Source organism: Trichechus manatus, unplaced genomic scaffold (genome assembly GCF_000243295.1).
Source record: "Trichechus manatus latirostris isolate Lorelei unplaced genomic scaffold, TriManLat1.0 scaffold00065, whole genome shotgun sequence".
In the NCBI taxonomy this organism is placed as follows: Eukaryota; Metazoa; Chordata; class Mammalia; order Sirenia; family Trichechidae; genus Trichechus; species Trichechus manatus.
Window position 1 is genome coordinate 2,211,286 of NW_004444001.1, and position 22,148 is coordinate 2,233,433.

Consider the following 22,148-nt stretch of genomic DNA (forward strand, 5'->3'; position numbering starts at 1 on the left):
AAGCACTCGGCTGCTAACCGCAAGGTTGGTGGTTCAAACACACCAGCCACTCCACAGGAAAAAGATGTGGCAGTCTGCTTCCATAAAGATTTACAGCCTTGGAAACCCAGTGGGGCAGTAGAACTCTGTTTCCAACTCTGTCCTATAGGGTCACTATGAGTTGGCATTGACTCGACGGCATTGGGTTTGGTTTTGGTTTGGGTCATACATAAGAATTTGGATACTATGCTCATGCATATGGTCTGGCTCATATATTATTCACTTTACTGTGTGTCCTGGTGATCTCTCCATTGCAATACACAGAGCAGAGGTTTCCAAACTTTCTTGGCTGTCAGCACCCTTAGTGTCACTGTAACTTTTTTCACAGTTTCCCTAGGCCAAAAGAAATACCTAACACTTCAGTATATTAAGTTGTTAGGTCCAAATGGTAAGCATTTATATACTAACAACTAATAGACACTTGAAAGAGTTACACATAAATTGAAAGAAAAAAATATACTTTTTTTCTTAAGTAATCACAGTTACTTATTAATGAGATGTGTGCATCTGTTGGGCACTGTACAACTCAAACTTTGAAGTCAGATCAGACACCACCACTCGCATTTCCTGTTCTGCATTCCTCCTGTCTTGTGATATATGCCATTGTCAATGGGAATACGCATACATTGTTAACAACCAAAATTTTGAGATGCAATCTGTTTCCAAGTTTGGGTGGGTTTGCCTGAGAAGCTACTGGAATAAAATTACATTGGGTTGAAAGAGCTTTCAAGTTAATAGATTCATGTACCCACATAGCAGAGGAAAAGAGCCATTCACAGTGACTGTCCAGACAGGAGATCATCCCAAATTTGAGACAAGTAGCCCACCACTCCCAGCAACTGCTAAGATGGGTCTGTTTTTTTGAGCCCTTTTGGCAACAAGGAGATGATGGCCTCACTCACTCAGGCTGCCAGCTCCCTCCTGGAGCTTTTAGCTGCAGTTCCTCTCTTCTCTGCCTCAGCTGATGCTGCTGCCTTAGCTTCACCCCTTTTCCCTGCTTTCCTCCTCTTATTGCTTCCTCCCCTTTTCCCTCTCCTCCCTCTTCACCCTCATTCTTCCCCCACTTCTCTCTCTGTGAGCCAGCTCTTCTCTGGTAAACTCAGTCCTCTTACCTATAAATTTGAAGGACTATGAAAAGGAATTAGGAGATTGAACAATCAGAAAAAGTTATTCTGATGAAGGGATTAGTTGAAAATGGAAACAGGCATCAATGTTTGGAAATTGAGAGTCAAATAATAAACAGCAGCAGCAGAAACAACAGTCATATCTTCAATAAATGTACTTTTTATTTGACATTTTATTTTCAGATACATTATTTAACCTTCAAACAACCTTGTGAGGTAGGTATTACCATCCCAGTTTTAGAGGGGAGGAAACTAGGGGATGGGGAAAGAAAAGTGATATTTTTGAGCTCCCATTGTGCGTCATGTACCATTAAGAGCATTCAGTGACTTGCCCAAGATGGTATAGCTAGGAAGAGCTAGAGAATGGATTTGATGCTGGATCATTTAATAAACTTTATATGTGGACACTTGTTGAATAATGAAACTTGGAGTTCTGGAGGCTGGTTTGTGCCATAAACACACCTGAACATTTTCCTTTCTTCCTCCAGCATCTGCCACAAGCCTAAGTGGTTCTGACAGCGAAACTGAGGGGAAGCAACACAGCTCTGACTCTTTCAACGATGCATTCAAAGCAGACTCCCTCGTGGAGGGAACTTCCTCTCGTTATTCCATGTATAACAGTGTCTCCCAGAAGCTTATGGTATGTCCGTATTTGGGTTGGGTTTCTAAAGCTTCACCAGCACAATGAGAGAAGGGACATTTGTATTGGTATAAAAGAAAAAAAGCTAGGGCATGAGTTTTTTCTCTGCTTTCCAGCTACTGAAATTCAATAGAGAAGACCCTCTTCTCAATAGAAATATCTATCACATTTGAATCACCTGTGGGAAATGGCTGCTGAGGCCTGCTTCTCCTGTCTTGTCCAGAGCTGGATCATCTTTTGGTCCCCGTAGTAATGAATTCTTACTATGAGCACATATGAACATACTTCCCTACACATGGATATGTGCAGATGGGTAAAGGGGCCCCATGCTGTGAGTTTTTGCTCTAGTGAGTAATCTCAAAAGAAATGACTAAACTCTTACTCCCAGGTGCCTAAAATCAATGAGAATGGCACAGTGTTCCCTTCCAAAAGAAGGGCACATTTCTCTTTCCCAACTTCCATACTCCATTGATATACCACAAGAAGGAGTTGAAGAGGAAGACCTGCTCACTTCCTCATTACATTTTAGGGTATGTGCAAAAGTTAGGGAAATCTAAGTTAGCCTTTCTTCTATCAGCAGGAATATTATAGTTGGCTCCTCCTTTTTCTCTTGGATTCATTTAAGAATGAGAACTGCCACTTCTGAAGTTGTAGTTAGGATTCTAGTTTGGGGGCCACAGGCTTTGGTGAAGTGGAAGATGGAGGCTTGTGATTCAGTCAGTCTCTTTGATTTGGGGGAAGGATTTTTGGCTACTGTAGGAAGTCCAGCTGCCTCTTGAGCTGGTAATGTCTTTCCAAAGGGAATATAGGCTCTCCAGGGGGAATTAGATCTTAGGGTTGGAGTTCTTTTATTAGGCAAAGGTCTGTGGGGTTTGGGATTAGGATCTCTGACTTTTGAGGTGTGCATCTGGGCCCATTGGCTCTAGAGTTTAGTGTAAGCTTATAAACAGCTGTGACATGTAATAAATATTTCTTCCCAGGATCTTATAGTACCTTCTATACCTCAGTTTTACATGAAACAAGTTTTCAGTTAATCTCTTGATTAAGTGGGCTCCTACAACCCCTCATTGTCCTTGCCTAGTAAGACTGTTTGACTGGCTGAGGGTAAGTTAGAAGTTGCTTGAAGCAGTTCCATTTTAAATTATATTCTCTTTATAAACTCTGTACTCTAGATGTACCTCTCACTTAATCAGATAAATTAGCTGGAAGGGTAGTTGTGCAAATGTGCAGTAAGATTCATTACGTACTCCTGGTGCTTTTAATTACAGCTATGAGGTCCTTTCTCATTTATCTAACTTCTGGTTGCCATAGACTTTCACCTCCAGAATAGACAGCCACTGGGCCTATAGTTATATTGCAGTTATTTTTTTATGTCTCTTCATGAGGCCAGAAGGCAAATTTTAGGCTTTACTAAATCTGTATTTCTCAGGGTTTAGCACAATGTCTGATACGTGATAGAGGCTAAATAAATGTCTGTTGAACTGAATTAACTGTGCTCCATTATTTCCCTTTGTCAGGCCAAGATGGGCTTCAGGGAAGGTGAAGGATTAGGTAAATTCAGCCAGGGTCGCAAGGACATCGTTGAGGCCTCTAATCAAAAAGGTCGAAGAGGCTTGGGTCTGACATTGCGGGGCTTTGATCAAGAGCTGAACGTGGACTGGCGAGATGAACCGGAGGTAACTGGTGTGGGGAGGGGAAGCAGGAAAGCCTCTTGTGTTTTTAGATGCATGGGTTTCAGATGCAGTATTAACAAACTGGAAAGCTCCAGAGGCAATATGGTTAGGGTGGCTAGAAGGAATCGGAACTGGTTTCTTACATGGAAGGTACTGGGGATGTCCAGAATGGAAAAGAGAAGACGGGGGGCAGATATGATAGGATGTGGGTTTGTTTCCTGTTGCTTTAGAGGGCCATCTAAGACCAGTGGGTAGAAGATGCTGGGAGGAAGAGTTTGGCTCCACCAAGAACTTTAATAAATAAATACAGCTCTTCACCAGTGGACTAAGATACCTTACAAGGTAGTGAGCTCTCCCTACTGGAAGTATTCAAATGGGCAGAATGAGGACCCATTCTCCCACAGTGTGAGAGGTGGATTAGGTGCCTTCTGAAGATCTTACACCTCCACAGGTTTATAACATCCAGTTTCTAACTAGGTGTTTGTTGATAGCATGTAGCTTTTCTACTGTGGGTTTAGTCTGCATATCTGTTTGGGTACCAGTTTGTTTTAACCCTGAAGACCAAAAAACCAAAACTCATAGTCGAGTCGATTCCGACTCATAGCAACCCTATAGGACAGAGTAGAACTGCCCCATAGGGTTTCTAAGGCTGTAAATCTTTACAGAAGTGAACTGCCACATCTTCCTCCTGCAGAGTGGCTTGTAAGTTCCAAGCACCAGCCTTTTGGTTAGCAGCTGAGTGCTTAACCACTACACCACCAGGGGTCTTTTGAAGACCAAAAAAGACCCCTGTTATCCATTTTTATTGCACAGATAATGTTAAGATTTTATTTTTATTCACTTATTTATGTCCCACCTCATTCCACAATGAATTTGAAGCGGATATAATAAAAGCACCTAAAAAATAATGGCGGAATATTACCATTACAGAGCCGAGACTAGAGAGAATAGAACACAAATGTTTAGCCTTCTACATAGTTGCTATAGTTGAGCTTCAGATGTGGCTCTGAACTCTGAAAAGTTGATATTTTACTTGTCTTCCTGATGTTCCAGTTCAGGAAAGAACTCCAGTGAACCTGCACATGATACAAGGCTAGTAAGGCTTCAGAGTAAGATGCTGACAAGCCAGGAGCTGATGGCTTCTGGGGCGGTCCTGCTGTGTTGTCTTGTAGTTGTGAGGAGTTGAGACTAGCAGAATTGCATATGAGATGGTGCAGAATAGGGTAAATATTTGTAATTGGTTGCTAGACGTAGACTTTCACCTCAGAAATACCTGGCGATTTCCATGACCTCATTTGTGTGAAAACAAAGAATCCCAATCCTTTTCAGCAGAGCAGAAATAGAACTAACTTTGATAAATTTGCAATCTGAAATTTGCCTATAAAATCTCTGATTTTAATGGAGACAAACTGTTGAAATTCCTTTTTGGGCTGAGGCTCTCCTAGCTACCACTTACCATAATTCCATTTTTCTCTAACAAAAGATGCCCTGTCTTTTGGTTGAGTTTGGCCTGCATAATAATTGGTAGCTGCTTCTTTAAGGTAGATGAGTCTGGGTGGCCTGAAGTGAATATCCAATCTCCAGAGCCACCTCGGGGAAAATGCGCAGTGGCTACTGCAGCCCAGGGATGTCGAGTGCAAGGTTTGACCCTTTGGACAAGGTTCACTTTGTAGGTGGCCTTAATGTCCAGATTTCCATGGGGAGAGTGGTTCTGCTTTTTCTTTTTAGAGGGACATCCAAAATGGATATGAGCTTCTTTCCTAGAGTTTATAATTTACAATTATTTATGCTTTAAGGTGATGGATTTGACCAGGGGGAGAAGCTATGATTCACTGCCAGATTCACTAACAAAAGACTTCAGTAATTTTTCTTTTAAACTTTTTTCTGTTGATGGTGGTCGGCTTACCCTCAAGACCTCGCATTGTGATGCCATTTTATGCCTTTCAGAGCGTGTAATATTACCTTTAATCGCATTGCTTCAATTTGCAATGGTGAATCTCTTCTCCACACTTGGCTCGGGAGGCTGTGTGTGAAGTTGCCATGCAGGTTAATCGCCTGTTTAGGTTTTATAATCCACATTTCTCTTAGCCTGGTGGTTCTTATCCCTAGCGGCACATTAGAATCATCTGCGAACTTTTAAAAAGGACTTATGCCCAGTCCCCACCTCAGTTGTACTGAGAATCCTATATTCTGGGGGTGGGGCCCAGGTATCACTACTTTTCAAGAGGACTGCGAATGGTCCTAATGTACAGCCGAGTTGAGAACCACTGTGATAGCCTGATAAGGAAAGTAATTGAAAGTTAAGAGGAAGCAGCTATCAGAGATGCCAGTTTCTGCTCTGTCTTGGAATGAATGGAGAGGAAGCCTGTTCAGCGGTCACCAGTCTCTAGGTTACTTTGTGAATAACACTTTGGAAGGCATCAGGTGGGAATTCCCTCTTGATTGTTTTGGGCAGCCCTGGTGAGTAGGGGCACAGCCTTGAGGGTCTGTCTTACCTATCTTATTTGCCTCTCTTTTATTTATAGCCCAGTGCCTGTGAGCAGGTGTCATGGTTTCCAGAATGTACCACTGAAATTCCTGACACTCAAGAATTGAGCGATTGGATGGTTGTGGGAAAGGTAGGGTTTCGGGAAGATGCACCTGAATCTTGGCACTTATCTCCTGGCTTTTCTCCTCCTGTTTGGTAGGTATGTCTACTTGCAGATTAAGAAAAATGTGAATCTGACCATTCTGGCAGGAATACGACTATGTCAAGAGGGTGTGTCAAATATACCCTGGGAGATGTGACAAATTTTTTTTTTCCTCCTAGTTATTTAACTTGCAAGGCAGAACAAAATGCATAACGTCTATCGTCCTCATGGGTGCTTTCTGAAGTAGTTGATTATGCATCTGTGTATATTCTGGTCACTGCTGGGCACTGTTCCAGGTAGATGAAAAGACGGTCTCCCTGTCCTCAGAAAATAATGAGCGAGTTGTTACAGAGAGAATTTGTTTAATCTCCTTCTAGAAAATCCTAAGAATAAAGTAGATAGCAACCACATCAGTATGGTCTAGAGGATAGTTCTCAAAGGTGTGGGGCTTCTGGGGATCCCCAAGATCCTTTCAGGGGGTCTACAAGGTCAAAGCTATTTTCATAATAATACTAAAAAGTTATTTGCATTTTTTTTACTCACATTCTCCCAAGTTGCAGTGGAGTTTTCCAAGGCTATGGTGTGTCATATCACAACCCATTGAATGCAGAAGCAGATAGAGAATCTAGCTGTGCTCCATTAAGCTAGACATTAAAGAGATTTACAAAAAATGGAAAGCAGTGCCACTCTTCTCACTAATTTTTTAAAATATGTTATTTATGCTAACATAGTATATTGTTCTTTTAAACTGGATTGATATTTTAAAAATTTCTCCATTTTAATTTCTAAGAATAAATATTGATAGATATAACCCACATAAAAACTATTCAGGGTCCTCAGTGATTTTTAAGAATGTAAAACCTGAGAGCACAAAGTATTGAGCACCACTGGTTTATAGAAAGCCTCACTCAGGCATGGGGTTAGACTTGACGTCGCCATGAGGCCCTTTTCTTATTTTCTGTGACGCTACCAGGTTAGTTCTTGGTATTGTGCATTCGTACTCTTCCCAGAACGAGATGTTTCCATGTTGAAGGACAGGCTCTGTCATTTGAGGCAGTCCGCATCCTTCTGCCTGCATGCTCCAGGGGCAGACAGCTTGAATGTCTTGTATCCATATGGTGCTCTAGTCAGAGCTCCCAGGGAGCTGCTTCATCTCTCAGCCATCTGGAGTGTAGCCAGGGGGATTTAGGATTTTCTCTTTCCCACCCCTCTGGGATTGATGTTCCTTGGCAGGGACTCAAGCCCCTTCTTACTCTACTCACTCAGAACCCTAGTTTCTCCATTCATCCCCCCAGATGCAGTCACACGTGATCATCTTTTATTGTTTTCTTCTCCCCGTAGAGAAAGATGATTATTGAAGATGAGACAGAGTTTTGTGGGGAAGAGCTGCTTCACAGTGTGTTGCAGTGTAAGGTAAGGCCTGTGCTTGAACTTGAAAGCTTCACCTTGAAAGCTGGCCTTGAAAACATTGTGTGAGGTGCTTTCCTGGGCTTTTCCAGTTCTCTTTTTGAGTGGGTTGTCGGGATGGCTGAAGTTGAGTTAATATTTTTATTGGAGATAAGATGTGTTGCTTGGTACTACTGAACCCTCTTCATTTCTCCAAAGTGTCCTTTTTCCTGGTGCCCTGCCTGATAATGTGCTGTTCCTGTGGTCAGTAGCCAGGAAAGGATTCACTTATAACCTCGGTGGGCTGCTTTAGTGTAATCTTGAGGGGCCCTCAGTAGAAGGAACATAGGTTTGGAATCATGCTTTGGCATCTGATAGATCCTAGTTCCACAACTTTTGTGCTCTGTGACCTTGGGCCAGTTGCTTTAGCTTCTCTGAATTTGTTTCCTCACCTGTAAAGTGGGGAGAAAATGCCTACCTCCCAGGGTTGTGAGAGTTAAATGAAATAGTGGGTGTGAAGTTCTTAGCACACTGGTGACTGTTAGCATCCCCTTGACACTTCTTGGCCTGATTATGGGTCAGGAAGTTCATTGCTTGGGGCAGAATGAGTGGAGGGAAACTCAGGAGGAATTGGGTGGGAGAAGAAGGAGGGCCTCAGTCCAGCCTCACAGAGGTTATTTTCTGTGAGGCAGAGGCTCAGTATCGTTAGGGTGACTGGGACTCAGGTGAAGTGAGGCTTTCTTTTTTCAGAGAGGAAAGGGAGAAGGCATTCCTACTGTGTGCCTGGGACTGTGGTAGGTGCTGTCAGAAAGCTCTGGTCTTGGCTTGTTTTCTGTCTCTGAATGAGCCCCAGTTGTGTGAGCCTTGGTATCAGAACTCTGCTCCCTTGGATGGCTGCTGCTGGTGTAGAGTGGAGAGACAGATTTGTTATGATAATTAGCAATGCCAAGAGACAGCTCTGTGCATAACAACAGGTGTCACTAATTAACTACTTACCATGTGCCAGGCACGTGCTTACATTTTACCTTTTACCATTTTGCAGATGAAGTAGTTGAGAGAGCGATCGAGTAACTTGTCTCGAGACACACAACTAGGAGCTATGAGTTGGGCTCCTCAGGCTTTTTTCTTTTTTAAATTTTATTGTGCTTTAAGTTTACAGCTGAAGTTAGCTTCTCATTTGAAAATTTATACACATATTGTTTTGTGACATTGGTTGCAGTCCCTACAATGTGACGGCACTCTCCACCCTTCTACCCTGGGTTTTCTATGTTCATTCATTCAGTTCCTGTCCCTTCCTGCCTTCTCATGTTGCCTTTGGGCAAGAGTTGCCCGTTTGGTCTCGTATATTGATTGAACTAAGAAGCACATTCCTCGTGTGTTATTGTTTGTTTTATAGGCCTCTCTAATCTTTGTCTGAAAAGTGCGACTTCGAGAGTGGTTTCAGTTCTCAGTTAGCAGAGTGTTGGGGCCATAGTCTCAGGGGTCCCTCCAGTCTGTGTCAGACCAGTAATTTGAATTTTGTTCTACATTTTTCTCCTGCTCTGTCCGGAACTCTCTGTCGTGATCCTTGTCAGAGCGGTTGGTAGTGGTAGCTGGGCACCTTCTAGTTCTTCTGGGTCCTCAGGCTCTTAAGACCCTCATCCCATTCCGGAGAAGCTGGGGTGGCACTCACCCGGGGTCTGATTCTCTCTTGACAGAGTGTGTTTGATGTCCTGGACGGGGAGGAGATGCGACGAGCCCGGACCCGGGCCAACCCCTACGAGATGATCCGAGGAGTCTTCTTCCTAAACAGGTTTGCTGAAATTTTCCTCCCCTCCCCTGACATGCCCTGCTCCTCCATTTCATTTGAGCCTCAGCTCTCCATATGTCTGGTACTGAGAGTCGCACTTTTCTGTCTTGCTCTGTTGCAGGGCAGCGATGAAGATGGCTAACATGGATTTTGTGTTTGATTACATGTTTACAAATCCTCGGGACTCCTGTGGGGTAAGAACGAGATTCTGCTTCTGAATTCATGGTGCTAAGTGGGCTTAAGCTTCAGTGGCTCAGAAATTGCCATTTGTTCAATGCTAGGAGAGTATTCCTGCTCTGTGATAGAGATATATTTTGCTTTGAACTCTATCATGTCCCACAGTACCTCCTGTGGCCCGAAGAGTGCCCCAGAAGGCAGTTATCTCCAGGGCTTCATGCCCAGAATTCCAGCCCCCAACTCTGCAGATCTCCAGCAGTGGAGAAAGGCCATGTCTGGGCAGAGTCAGCAACTATGGTATCTGTAGGGCGTGGACCCTCCTCCTGCATTCATGAGACATACATTTCTTCAGCCCTGACTTTGTGCCAGGCACAGTGCTGTAGGCACCAGACATAAATAATTTTGAGTGAGATCTCTGTCCCCATGGTGCTTACATTGTGGACATTCTGGTGGACTGAACAGCCGGGAAGGGTGCAAGGTTGGGATGTTTGTAAAGCCTGTCTGTGCTCTTTGAGAGAGCTTTAGCCTGCCTTCTTTCTGCCGTGGATGAGGTAGAGTATACGGGTGAGTTTGCAGTCCTGGCAGTCAGCTTATTTTCCAAATCGAAACTTGCAATGCCATCTCATTTGGGTTCTGTTTCTGGTGTGAGAGGGGAGTACTCTGGCAAATGTGGTTTGAATGTTGAATGAAAGTGAGCGTTTCAGGTCCTTTCAGTAGTCTATTTAAAATCAGTACCTTGCCTGGAAATCTAGAGTTTGTGGTTTGGTGGGAGGGGGAGATGGACCAGCACTTATGACTCAGGTGGCACCACTTAAGCGCATACACTTTTTGGGCCTCAGCTACCTCATCAGTGAAATAAGCCCTACTAAGCTGCCAGAGGGCTGGAGTAGGGCCAAAAGGCTCTTAAGATCTGTTCCAGTTCTAAGATCTGTGATTTCAGATGGAACCACGTTCCCTTTCTGCCTCTCTGAACAAGCTTCGTGTGGGATCATAATTATCAGGCCCTGGCCTTTCTCATGAAGTGGTAGCGCAAAATGATTTTCTACTCTGCTACATCTCATTTCTCTGAACACAGCCCCTCCATAATGATAGAGAAATAAAAAGGAAATTTCCTTCTAGAATTCCCTTCAGGGTTTCAAAGCATTTTAACCCCGTCCTGGAAAGTTAGTTCTCTTTGACAGTAAAGGGGCCAGGAGCCAGCTATTCCCAAACCTGTTTCTGCTTCACTCACCCTCATTCCGCTAGGCCCTGATTATCCACTGGCTGAAGAAACTTATTTTCCAAGCTCTCTAATGTCTTGGCTCCCACCCATCTCACTGCTTCCTCCATGCTAGCCAAACTGACATGCAGACCCTTCCAGCCTTGAGTCATTTCTCTCTTCTAGGCTCCCCTCCCCATTTTCCAATACCAGCAGGCAGCACAAAAGGGCTCTTGGAATTAGCATCTTAAGAAAATTAGGTTGATATAATGTTGATTTAATTTTCTGAGCTCCAAATGATTTCCTTTAAACCCCTGCCTGGCAGAGGAGCTCTGTCAAGCTGATGGGAAGTCACAGCATCATTTTGGGCTTTTGAGTGTAAACGCCTCCAGCACCTGCTATCTGGTTATTGTCTTTTGCTGTCATGAAAATGAAGTAGGCACCAGGGTTGTACCATTCAGTTTGAGGGTGGAAATGTTACATAGGAAAAGGCAGCCAGTGTTTGTAATGCTCCGGGCAGCTTCTTGACCTGAATTGATTGTTAGTGGCCATGGAGAATTGCCCTTTCAGAGATGTTTCTCTGCACTGCACTATAAAAAGTGATTTCTCTTGAGCCCCTAGTGTTTTTTTCTCTTTTCATCTCTGTTTTCCTCTGAGGACGAGAGTGACAGCCACGCCCAGGAGGCTTGGTGTGTGTTTCAGTCGAGCAGAGAGACACTCCAGAATAGTCCCTAGTGGAGATGGGAGTGGCTGAAGGCCCAGGCACACACCCAGGTTTGCTGGGGTCTTAGTAGCTCCTGAGTCAGGCAAATTATAAAATAAGAGCATGGAGAACTTGAAGCTTAGAGGAGTGTGGAGAGGCTGGGAGGTAGGAAGGGGAACTCTGAGGTTTTTAAATGGGTTTCTGGGGCTGCAGGTTGTGGTGAAGGGAGAAAGGGACTAGAGTAGGAAAAGAAAGAAACCATAAATAAGAATTGGAAGAGAGAAGCGAAGGAAGGGAATTTAAGTTCTTTGGATATATAGACGCATGTTATAAACCATAATGCTACATGAAGGATTTGTGTGCCTAGTGATATTGTTGAGGTAAGAAAACAGTCTCTACAGCATAGTAGGAGACAGAAGCTGAATGTAGATCTTAAGTTTCAGTCATAGCTTGGAAAGTAGACAGCATTTACAAACCTTCCACTGAATGTGGAGAAAGATGGAAAAGGGTAAGAGTTTTGACTTCAAGGAATTGATCTAGTTGAGTATAATGTTACCTTACAGTTGTTTAGTACTTTAGAATTTATAAAGGCCTCTGACGTATGATACTTTATTTAATCCTTTAAGCCTTGAGAAATACAGTAGCTACACTAGTCCCAATTTACAGTTAAGGAACCTCCAGCTTAAAGACTTAAATTCTGTGATTGCTCTTGACTGAGCAGCCAGCAAGTGGCAAAGCTGAGAACCCCAGCTGTTCTTTCTTTGAAGGACTTGTCCATGGCCTGTGAGGGCCACACGTGTTGAAATCACAGAATGAGATCATATTTATGCCCTCTTTTTGGAGGTGAGGTGCTTTCATTGATTTGTTTCCCTTCCTTTGGTCTTCAGTCTCTCAGTCTTCTGTTGGTCCAGTGACACACCAGAGAGGCTGGAGCCTGGGGCCAGGGCAGCAGCCAGTGGTGAGGAACATTGTTCTTTCTGTCAAGTGTGTGCAGGGCTTACTTAAGCTTGTGACCTCTGCCTCATTACCACTGTGCTATTGGGAAGGTGTTAATAATGTTCTTGGAAAATGCCATTCAGTCTTTTTGTGTGTGCAGGTGAACATAATAATAAAAAAAATTGAATAATTGATGCCTCAGGAACAAAAAATGCAATGAATTGGGGAGAAGGGGAAAGAACTGATACATCTCAGCATACCTTGGGCCCAGCGTGGACTTGGCATAGGAAGATGTTTATTTTTAGCTAAAGTTACTTTCTCCAGAGACTTTTTAAGTGTTTTGATAAAGGTATCATCAGAAGCCCATTGTCACCTAGAAGGTGACTGGATCATGAACATAAGTATTCCTGTTCTTTTTTACAGCGTTCTGGTCTTTATCTGGCAGTTACAAAACTCTGGACAAGCATTCAGCCATGCCAAACCTGTAGAGAGGGGAGGCCGAGGTTCCTAAGCCCCTTCCTGCTACATGTTCATCAGGGTCCCAGGCCAACCATAATCCTCTGGAGTCACTCCTCAGGGCTCACCCTCTTATTGTCCCCAGTGCTGATGGCACGTCCTCTCTGCTGTGGAGGGCTGGGGCACGTAGAATTCACTGTCTAGGGCTTAGGTGTGAGTAAGAGCATCCGTAGCCATTTGTGTAGAAAAGAAGTGTAAATACAGTATGGGCCAGTGCTGAGTTCAGCATAAATTTTAGGTTAAGGCGAAGCTACTCAAGTGACTAAAAATATGATCAAATAAAAATTCCAATGACTATTGTAATTTGTCATTCCTGCAGTGGGTGGGGGCTCTGAGGGTTGCCTGGAAACTGCTACTGCTGTAGACCAGTGTCTCCTTCCCTCTCTGCCTCGTCAGTCCCCAGCTGTACAGTACCCCTGGCTAGCACAGGACAAAGGCAGGAAAACAAGGAAAGGAGTGCAGAAAAGAAGAGAGACTAAATGCCGTGTGGTGTCTTGGATTGAATCCTTGAACAGGAAAAAGGCATTAGTGGAAAAACTAGTGAAATCCGAATAAAGTGTTGAGTTTAGTTAACGTACCCATGTTGGTCTCTTAGTTTTGACAAATGTACCATGGTTATATAAGGTGTTGACTTTTAGGGGAAACGGGGCGAAGGAGATACAGATACTCTCTGTGCTGTCTCTGCAACTCTTCTGTAAACCTGATTATTCTACGATAAAAAGTTTACTGGAGGAAAAAAAGAAGAGGGGAAGGAAAGGCAGAGGGTACGGCCTGGAAAGGCAGGCCCTTGTGGTCAGGAAGGGGTGATGTTAGAGCCCCTCAAGACTTGGGTTGGATAGGCAGATCTGAGACTAGAGGTCAGGCAGAATGGATTCTAGTTTTAGGTTTGTTGCACACTGACTGTGAACAAGGCCCCTTTGTTCCTCTTTTTTCCTATCTGTTATGTGGGGAAACAGCATCCATTCTACTCAGTAGGAGTCTTGTAACGCAGGATATGGTGAAGAAAAAACTCTGAAAAATAAAAAAATGCACACAGATATGATCACAGAGGATACAGTTCCTGGGAGTTGTGGCCCTGGTGGGAGCTCAGTGTTATACTTACTCCCTCTGCATTCTTCTTCCTGTTTTCCATTGAGCCATCTTTTTTCCTTCCTCCTCTGTTCTTCACTTGCCTCTGCAGAAGCCACTGGTGAAGGACCGGGAAGCTGAGCTCCTGTACTTTGCTGACGTCTGTGCAGGCCCAGGCGGCTTCTCAGAGTATGTGCTGTGGAGGAAGAAGTGGCACGCCAAGGGCTTTGGAATGACTCTGAAAGGCCCGAACGACTTCAAGCTGGAGGACTTCTACTCGGCCTCCAGTGAGCTCTTCGAACCATACTATGGTAGGGACGCTGAGGAGGGCCCCAGGGGTAGGAGGGACTGCCCCTCCATGGGGGCTTCAGGGCAGAAGCAGTTATTATCCACATGCCATGTTTTCTTTCCTCGGTGTCTTAGCTTGGGGGTTGCCATCCCTGTTATGAGGGTCTTCGTTCCTTCGAGACTGTCCCTTTTTACCCCAGGCCTGCAGGATGCAGGTTAAACACTCCACTTGGCAAAATCTCATCAAAGCCATATTAATTCTTCCTTTCAGGAGCACTCTTCTCTTGTGGTAATGGGAGATAATGAAACTGCTGAGAACTGGCAGGGTTATTAACAAATGCAAACCCCATGCCCATCTTGAGCCCTGTGTGTAATAGACAGCTCAGCAGCCCCACAGCAGTCCTCTCACTCTATCTAGATTATTATGTTTTGGCAGCAAATCCTAAGTCCTTTCTGAACAGTCTTTGTTTAGGAGGAGGAGATAGAGCATGTTAAAAAAGTGGATATTGGTTCCTAGATGTAGGTGCTTTAAACATACTTGTGGTCTTGAAGAGGACAGCCCTTGGCTGGTCAGCCCCTTTTGGACTCTGGTTTGTAGCAGCAGGGCCCTTTTTATTTTATTTTATTGTTGTACTTTAAGTGAGAGTTTACAATTCAAGTTAGTCTCTCATACAGAAGTTTATACATACATGTGACATACATGTGACCCTAATTGCTCTCCTTATACTGTGACAGCACATTCCTCCTTGCTACCTCTGATTTCTCATGTCTCTTCAACCAGCTCCTGACCCTCTCTGCCTTCTCAGGTCATCTCCAGACAGGAGCTGAGCAGGGCCCTTTTCTGGCCTCTTGGTCTTTACTGCAAGTCAGCCCTGTGGGATGGGCACTGCGCTGAGGAGCTCCTCGCCAGGGGCCTTTCTGCTGGGGCTCGATGCCCACCTGGTACCCATGTACACTGTCCCAGAGAGCTCACGTCCCAGCTCCTGGGATGGACAGGGCGGATGTACTCACCCTGAATCTTGTGTCCTGCCAGGCGAGGGTGGGATTGATGGAGATGGAGACATCACCCGCCCAGAGAATATCACTGCTTTTCGGAATTTTGTCCTGGATAACACAGATCGCAAGGGGGTCCACTTTCTGATGGCTGATGGGGTAAGTGACCTTTTCTTTATAGGGTGATACTTCAGGGATTTAATATTTTAGAGGTTTGAGAACTATTTTTGCTTTGTTCTCTTTGGTCCTCTAGCTGCCCCTGAAGGTAGTAGCTCACTGTTCAGATAGCAGGGATGCATGATTTTACTCTTTTTGTACAGATTTTCAATGGTAATTTTGTAAAAGCTGTGATGTGTAGATACCTTTGCTTGAAGCAAGGTGGAACTTCCCAGCTTACTCTTTCAAAGGGCTTCTGGTTGGCTGTGAGACGTGAGAGGAAGACCATGACTAAAATGAGCTAGCAGAAGTGAATAGGAAAAACACTTCCATCATTTGTCACCTTGGTGCTGTTGACAGCCTGCTTCTGGCAAAGGCTGTCTATGTGTGGCCACTCGTAAACTCTGGTTAGGTTGACAGATGACCACATCACCAAAGACAGCCGCTCAGGGGAATCTCTGGGAGGTTCTGTAAGTGGCTAGGCTAATGTGAATATTCAAGGTGCCTTGTTCCAGAGCTGCTGCCTGAGGCACAGAGGGGAGCCCACTGCAGCTTTGCTCAGCAAAAGTTCTCACCCAGTAATCTGACCCTGCAGATAGTCCTTTCTGGAATGAGCCTCCACTTAGTGTAGATAAGGCACAGAGAATATGGCAGTTGTTCCCAGGGTCATGTGGTTAGAGTTGAGAAAAGCCTCTGGAGAGACCCTCTGTGAGTGGCTTCTCAAGCAGGAACTGTGTGGAAAGGTGAAGGAAGGAGGGCAGGACATCACCACAGGCTCTGAAGGCATTCTGGCTCACCAAAGCATTGTGCACAGCCAGGGAGCAACAGATAGGCTGTGAGTGAGGGGCTGCTCCAGCTGGGCAGAGTGGGTGTTTGTGGGGCAGCTTAGGCAACAATTTTTTACTTGGTTTCCATAAATAGGCATGCATTTTGAGCAGCATCTATAAGTCTGGAAGACATTGCTAAACATTTTTGATTCTGAGTCCCTTAACTGTTGCCTTGGCAGAACTGAGTCGGGGAGACCTGGCTAGGGCCAGATTAGCAGAGGCCAGCCTCCTTTACTGTTTTTAAAAAATATTTTGTGTTTTCGGTAAGAGTTTACACAGCAGATTAGGTTCCCATTTAACAATTTCTGCATAGATTATTCAGTGACATTGGTTACATTTTTTACAATGTGTCAACATGCTTATTAATACCGTTCTAGTTGTTCTGTTTCCAGTAATCTAGTTTCCCTACCCCTTACTTTATCATCTTTGCTTTAGGGTAATTGTTGACCATATAGTCTCATATAGATGATTTTTTAAAGGAGCACAGTACTCATGGCTTATATTCTTTATTTAATGAGCCAATCTGTTATTTACCTAAAAGGTGACCTCGGGATAGTTTTGGTTCAGGGTTTAGAGTATCTCAGGGCAGTAGTCTTGGGGAGTCCTCTAGTCTCAACCAGTCCAGTAAATCTGGACTTTCAAAGAATTAGAGTTCTGTTCCACATTTTTCCCTCATTCTATCAGTATCCATCTGTTGTGGCCCTGGTCAGAACCGTTGGTAGTGGTAGTCAGGCACCATCTAGTTCTGGTCTCAGTGAACCACAGATGAGGCTGTGGTTCACGTAGACTATTAGTCCTGTAGACTAGTTTCTTCTCTGAGTCTTTGGTTTCCTTCTTCACTCCAGACAAGTAGAGACCAATAGTTATATCTTAGATGGCTGCTCATAAGCTTTTAAGACTCCAGACACTACGCACCAAACTAGGATGTAGAACATAAACTTTATGCCAGTTGACTGAGTTGTCCCATGAGGCTATGGTCCTAAGCTTTCAAACTCAGAAAACCAAACTCACAAGGTATTTGGTAATGTTTAAGAAGTATCTGTAACTGTGCCTTTATGTGCTTTATTATATATATGAATATATATGCATGTACACACATACCTGTATATGCATACAAATACATCTATATGTGTATGCATACATACACACACATATATACCCATACACATATATACATACATATGTAACTACACATTTTTGTTGTTGTTGTTGTTGCAAAATTATATATGTCTTATCCTTTACCAAAAGTGCCCTTTTCTCTTGTGTATTTCTTAGTGGGATCATTTACCTTGGTCAAGCTATGCACACTTTACCCACATTCAGTGTTACTTTTCCCATCACCAAAAATAACAAGTGTCAAGTGTCTGTAATCTACAGAGTGGTCCCCCCACCCCATCCCTGGTAACCAACAACAAACGTTGATCTCTGTATAGATAGCTATTCTAGTCTCTTATAAAAGTGCAATGATAATACTTGTCTTTTTGTGATTGACTTATTTCACTCAGCATAATATTCTCCAGATTCATCCGTGTTATGTTTTGAGAACTTGTCATTCTTCTTTTTTTTTTTTTTTATTGTGGTTTAAGTGAAAGTTTACAGTTCAAGTCAGTTTCTCATAAAAAAATTTACACACATTGCTGCGTGACCCTAGTTGCTCTCCCTGTACTGTGACAAGCACACTCCTCCTTTCCACCCCAGATTTCCCGTGTCCATTCAGCCAGTGTCTGACCCTCTCTGCCTTCTCATCTCACCTCCAGACAGAAGCTGCCCATTTAGTCTAATGTATCTACTTGAGCTAAGAGGCACATTCCTCACGAGTATCACTTTATGTCCCATAGTCCAGTCTAATCTTTGTCTGAAGAATTGGCCCCAGGAATGGTTTCAGCTCTGGGCCAACAGAGAGTCCGGAGGCCATGTCTTCCAGGCTCCCTCTAGTCTCAGTGAAACCATTAAGTCTGGTCTTTTTACTAGAATCTGAGTTCTGCACCCCACTTTTCTCCTGCTCTGTAAGGGACTCTCTGTTGTGTTCCCTGTCAAGGCGATCATTGGTGGTAGCTGGGCACCATCAATAACTCATGATTATTCTTTATGGCTGTGTATTATTCTATTGTATGTGTACCTCATTGTAGGTTTAATTTGCAGCTCTCTAATGGCTAATGATTGTGAGCATTTTTTCATGTGTCTGTTGGCCACTTGAATGTCCTCTTTGGTGAGGTGTCTGTTCATGTCTTTTGCCCAATTTTTAATTGGCTTGTTTGGCTTTTTGTTGTTGAGGTGTTGAAGTTTTCTATATATTTTAGACATTAGACCCTTGTTGGATATGTGGTTCCCGAAGATTTTTTCCCAATCTGTAGGTTATCTTTTTACTCTTTTGATAGTTTTTTGATAGTATTTAAAGCATAAATATTTAATTTTTTATGAAGTCCCAGTTATTTGTCTTCTGCTGTTTGTGCATTTGTAGTTGTGTTTGATAATCTGTTTTTGAAAAAAATTAGGCCCCATAGTTTTGTTCCTGTGTTATCTTCCAGGAACTCTGTAGTTTTAGGTTTAATATTTAGGTCTTTTATACATTTTGAGTTAGTTTTTGTGTAGGGTGTGAGATATGGATCCTGTTTCATATTTCTGCAAATGGATATCCAGTTTTTGCCAGCACCATTTGTTAAAGAGGCTTATTTTTTCCTCATTGAATGGACTTTGATCCCTTGTCAAAAATCAGTTGTCCGTAGATGGATAGGTTTATTTCTGAGATCGCAATTCTATTCCACTGGTCTATGTGTCTGTCATTGAACCAGTACCAGGCTATTTTTATTACTGTGGCTGTATAGTATATTTGGAGGTCGAGGAGTGTGAGGCCTCTTACTTTGTTCTTCTTCGATATTGCTTTGGCTATTTGGGGCCTCTTTCCTTTCCATATAAAGTTGGTAATTAGTTTTTCCATTTCAGTAAAGAATGTTGTTGGAATATGGATCAGGAATGCATTGTATCTATAGCTTACTTTGGGTAGTGACATTTTCACATGTTAAGCCTACCATTCCATGACCACTCAATGTTCTTCCATTTACGTTGGTCTCTTTTTGGTCTCTTGTAGTAGTAGTTTATAATTTTCATTATATAGGTCTTTTACATCCCTGGTTAGAGTTATTTCTAGATATATTATCATTTTGGGGGCTATTGTAAATGGTGTTGTTTTCTTGATTTCCTTTTCGGAGTTCTCTTTGTTAGTGTAGAGGAACTCCACTGATTTTTATTTATTTATTTATTTATTTTTTATTGTACTTCAGGTGAAGGCTTACAGAACAGATAGTTTCTCATGAAACAGTAGTACACATATTGTTTTATGACATTGGTTAACAACCCCACAATATGTCAACCCTCTAACTTCTCAACCTTTTTTTTTTTTTGGTGAAAATACACATAGCCAAAGATACACCATTTCAAAAATTTCTACATGCACAGTTCACTGACACTGACTACACTCTTCCAATTGTGCTGTTATTCTCACTTAAGATGAAGGCTTACAGAACAAAATAGTTTCTCATTTAACAGTTCCTCAGATGTTGCCCTATGACAATGGTTAACAATCTCACAACACATCAACAATATCCTTACTCAACCTTGGGTTCCCTATCACCAGCTTCCTTGTCCTCTTCTGCCTTCTGGCCCTTGTCACTGGACTACTGTACCTCATTAGTCCCATTTGGTTTTACGGGGCTGTCCACTCCCAGGCTGAACGGTGAACCTCGGAGATAACTTCACAACTGAGCTAAAAGGGTGTCTGCGGGCCATACTCTCGGAGTTTCTCCAGTCTCCTTTAGGCCAGTAAATCTGGTCTTTTTCTTGTGAGTTAGAATTATGTTCTACATCCTTCTCCAGCTCTGTCCAGAACCCTCTTTTGTGATCCTAGTCAGAGCAGTCAGTGGTGGTAGCCGGACACCATCTAGCTGTACTGGACTCAGTCCGGTGGAGGCCTTGGTAGCTGTGGTCCATTAGTCCTTCAGACTAATCTTTTCCTTGTATCTTGTTCTCTTCATTCTCCCTTGCTTCTGAAGAGATGAGACCAGAGAACTCCACTGATTTTTGTGTGTTGATCTTGTACCCTGTAACTTTGTTGAATTCTTCTATTAGATGCAGTAGCTTTCTTGTGGAATCTCTGGAATTTTCTAAGTATAGAATCATGTTATCTGTGAATAGAAATAGTTTTACTTCTTCTTTTCCGATTTGGATACCTTTTATTTCCCTTTCTTGCCTTACTGTTCTGGCTAGGACTTCCAGTACAGTATTGAATAAGAACAGTGATAATGGGCATCGTTGTCTCATTCCCATTCTCAAGGGGAAGGCTCTCAGTCTCTCTCCATTGAGAATAATGTTGGCTGTTGGTTTTGCATATATGCCCTTAATTATGTTGAGGAATTTCCCTTCTGTTTTTATTTTGCGAGAGTTTTTATCAGGAAAGGGCACTGGATTTTATGAGATGCCTTTTCTGCATCAGTTGAGATGACTGTATGATTCTTTTCCTTTGTTTTGTTTCTGTGTTGAATAACATTGATTTATTTTCTAGTATTGAACCACACTTGCATTCCTGGTATGAATCTCACTTGATAGTGATTGTGATTTTCTTAGTATGTTGTTGAATTCTGTTTGCTAGAAGTTTGTTGAGATTTTTTTTTTTTTCCAGATAATATTTGTATTTTAGGTGAATATTTACAGAACAAATTAGGTTCCCATTTAACAATTTTTATACAAATTGTTCCATGACATTGGTTACATTTTTCACAATGTGTCAGCATTCTTGTTATTTCCATTCTTTTTGTTCTGTTTCCATTAATATAGCTTCTCTGCCCCTCCTACCTTCTCATCTTTGCTTTAGGGTAAATGTTGACTATTTGATCTCATATAGTTAATTATTTAAGGGAGCAGAGTACTCATAGTTGATATTGTTTGTTTTATAAACCAATCTATTATTTAGATAGTAGAAGAGGGAACCAACTTAACAGCACCTAACAACAGTCTATTATTTGGATGAAAGGTGACCTCTGGGAGTGGCTTCAGTTCCAAGTTCAAAAGGTATCTTAGGGTGATAATCTCAGGGCTTCCTCTAGTCTTTATCAGTCCAGTTAGTCTAGCCATTTTTAGGAATTTGAGTTTTGTTCTACATTTTTCTCCCATTCTATCCAGGACTTTCTGTTGTGTCCCTCATCAGAATGGTCGGTAGTGGTAGCTGGGCACCATCTAGTTCTTGTGGTCGCAGGCTCAATGAGGCCGTGGTTAGTGTAGGGTATTAGTCCTGTGTACTAGTTTCTTCTCTGAGTCTTTGGTTTCCTTCATTCTCTTTTGTTCCAGATGAGTAGAGACCAATAGTTGTATCTTAGATGGCCACTTGCAAGCTTTTAAGACCCCAGATGCTACTGACCGGACTAGGATGTAGAACATTGTTTTTATGAACTATATTGTGCCAGTTGACCAAGTTGTCCCACAAGACTGCGATTCTTAAGCCTTTTAACCCAGTAAACCAATCCCATGAGGTGTTTGGATATGTCTGGAAAGTCTCTCTAACTGCCCCCTACTTTATTGTTGAGAATTTTTGTGTCTATATTCATGAGGGATATTGGTGTATAAGTTTCTTTTTTTGTGATGTCTTTGCCTGGTTTTGGTATCAGGGTGATGCTGGCTTCATAGAATGAGTTTGGGAATGTTTCCTTTACTTTTATGTAACAAAGATCCCTTTCTGCTGAGATCTCTCAAAGAGGGTGGCTACCCCAGGAATAGCAGTACACTTTCTTTGCCCAGACACCCTGGCCAGAGAGCCTGCCAGCTGGAGGGAGGGGCTCCATAGTCTTGGGACGGTCAAGGGGGTATTGTGAGTAAACCTTGGTCAACCGAGAGTGATTACTGTGTCTGTCAAGAGTAGTGCTAACTTTTCTCCTGCCCCAGACTGGGACGCGTTCAGTGGGCAGTGCAGCAGTTGAGTGAGTCAAGTGGAGGACTCATGCCACACTTATTCTGTG

At 43.0% G+C, this 22,148-nt stretch overlaps 1 protein-coding gene across 2 annotated transcripts in view; it reads left to right on the forward strand.

The window, feature by feature from the left end:
- The window catches only part of CMTR1 (cap methyltransferase 1), a 48,430-nt gene that overhangs the window by 8,434 nt on the left and 17,848 nt on the right, over positions 1-22,148 (forward strand). For both annotated transcript variants that reach the window (XM_004379419.2, XM_023734149.1), the window contains exons 3-10: positions 1,652-1,803; positions 3,321-3,479; positions 6,002-6,094; positions 7,448-7,519; positions 9,190-9,284; positions 9,403-9,475; positions 13,992-14,190; positions 15,201-15,319. In XM_004379419.2, coding sequence (XP_004379476.1) covers positions 1,652-1,803; positions 3,321-3,479; positions 6,002-6,094; positions 7,448-7,519; positions 9,190-9,284; positions 9,403-9,475; positions 13,992-14,190; positions 15,201-15,319 — 962 coding nt within the window. The remainder of the gene's footprint in view (positions 1-1,651; positions 1,804-3,320; positions 3,480-6,001; positions 6,095-7,447; positions 7,520-9,189; positions 9,285-9,402; positions 9,476-13,991; positions 14,191-15,200; positions 15,320-22,148) is intronic.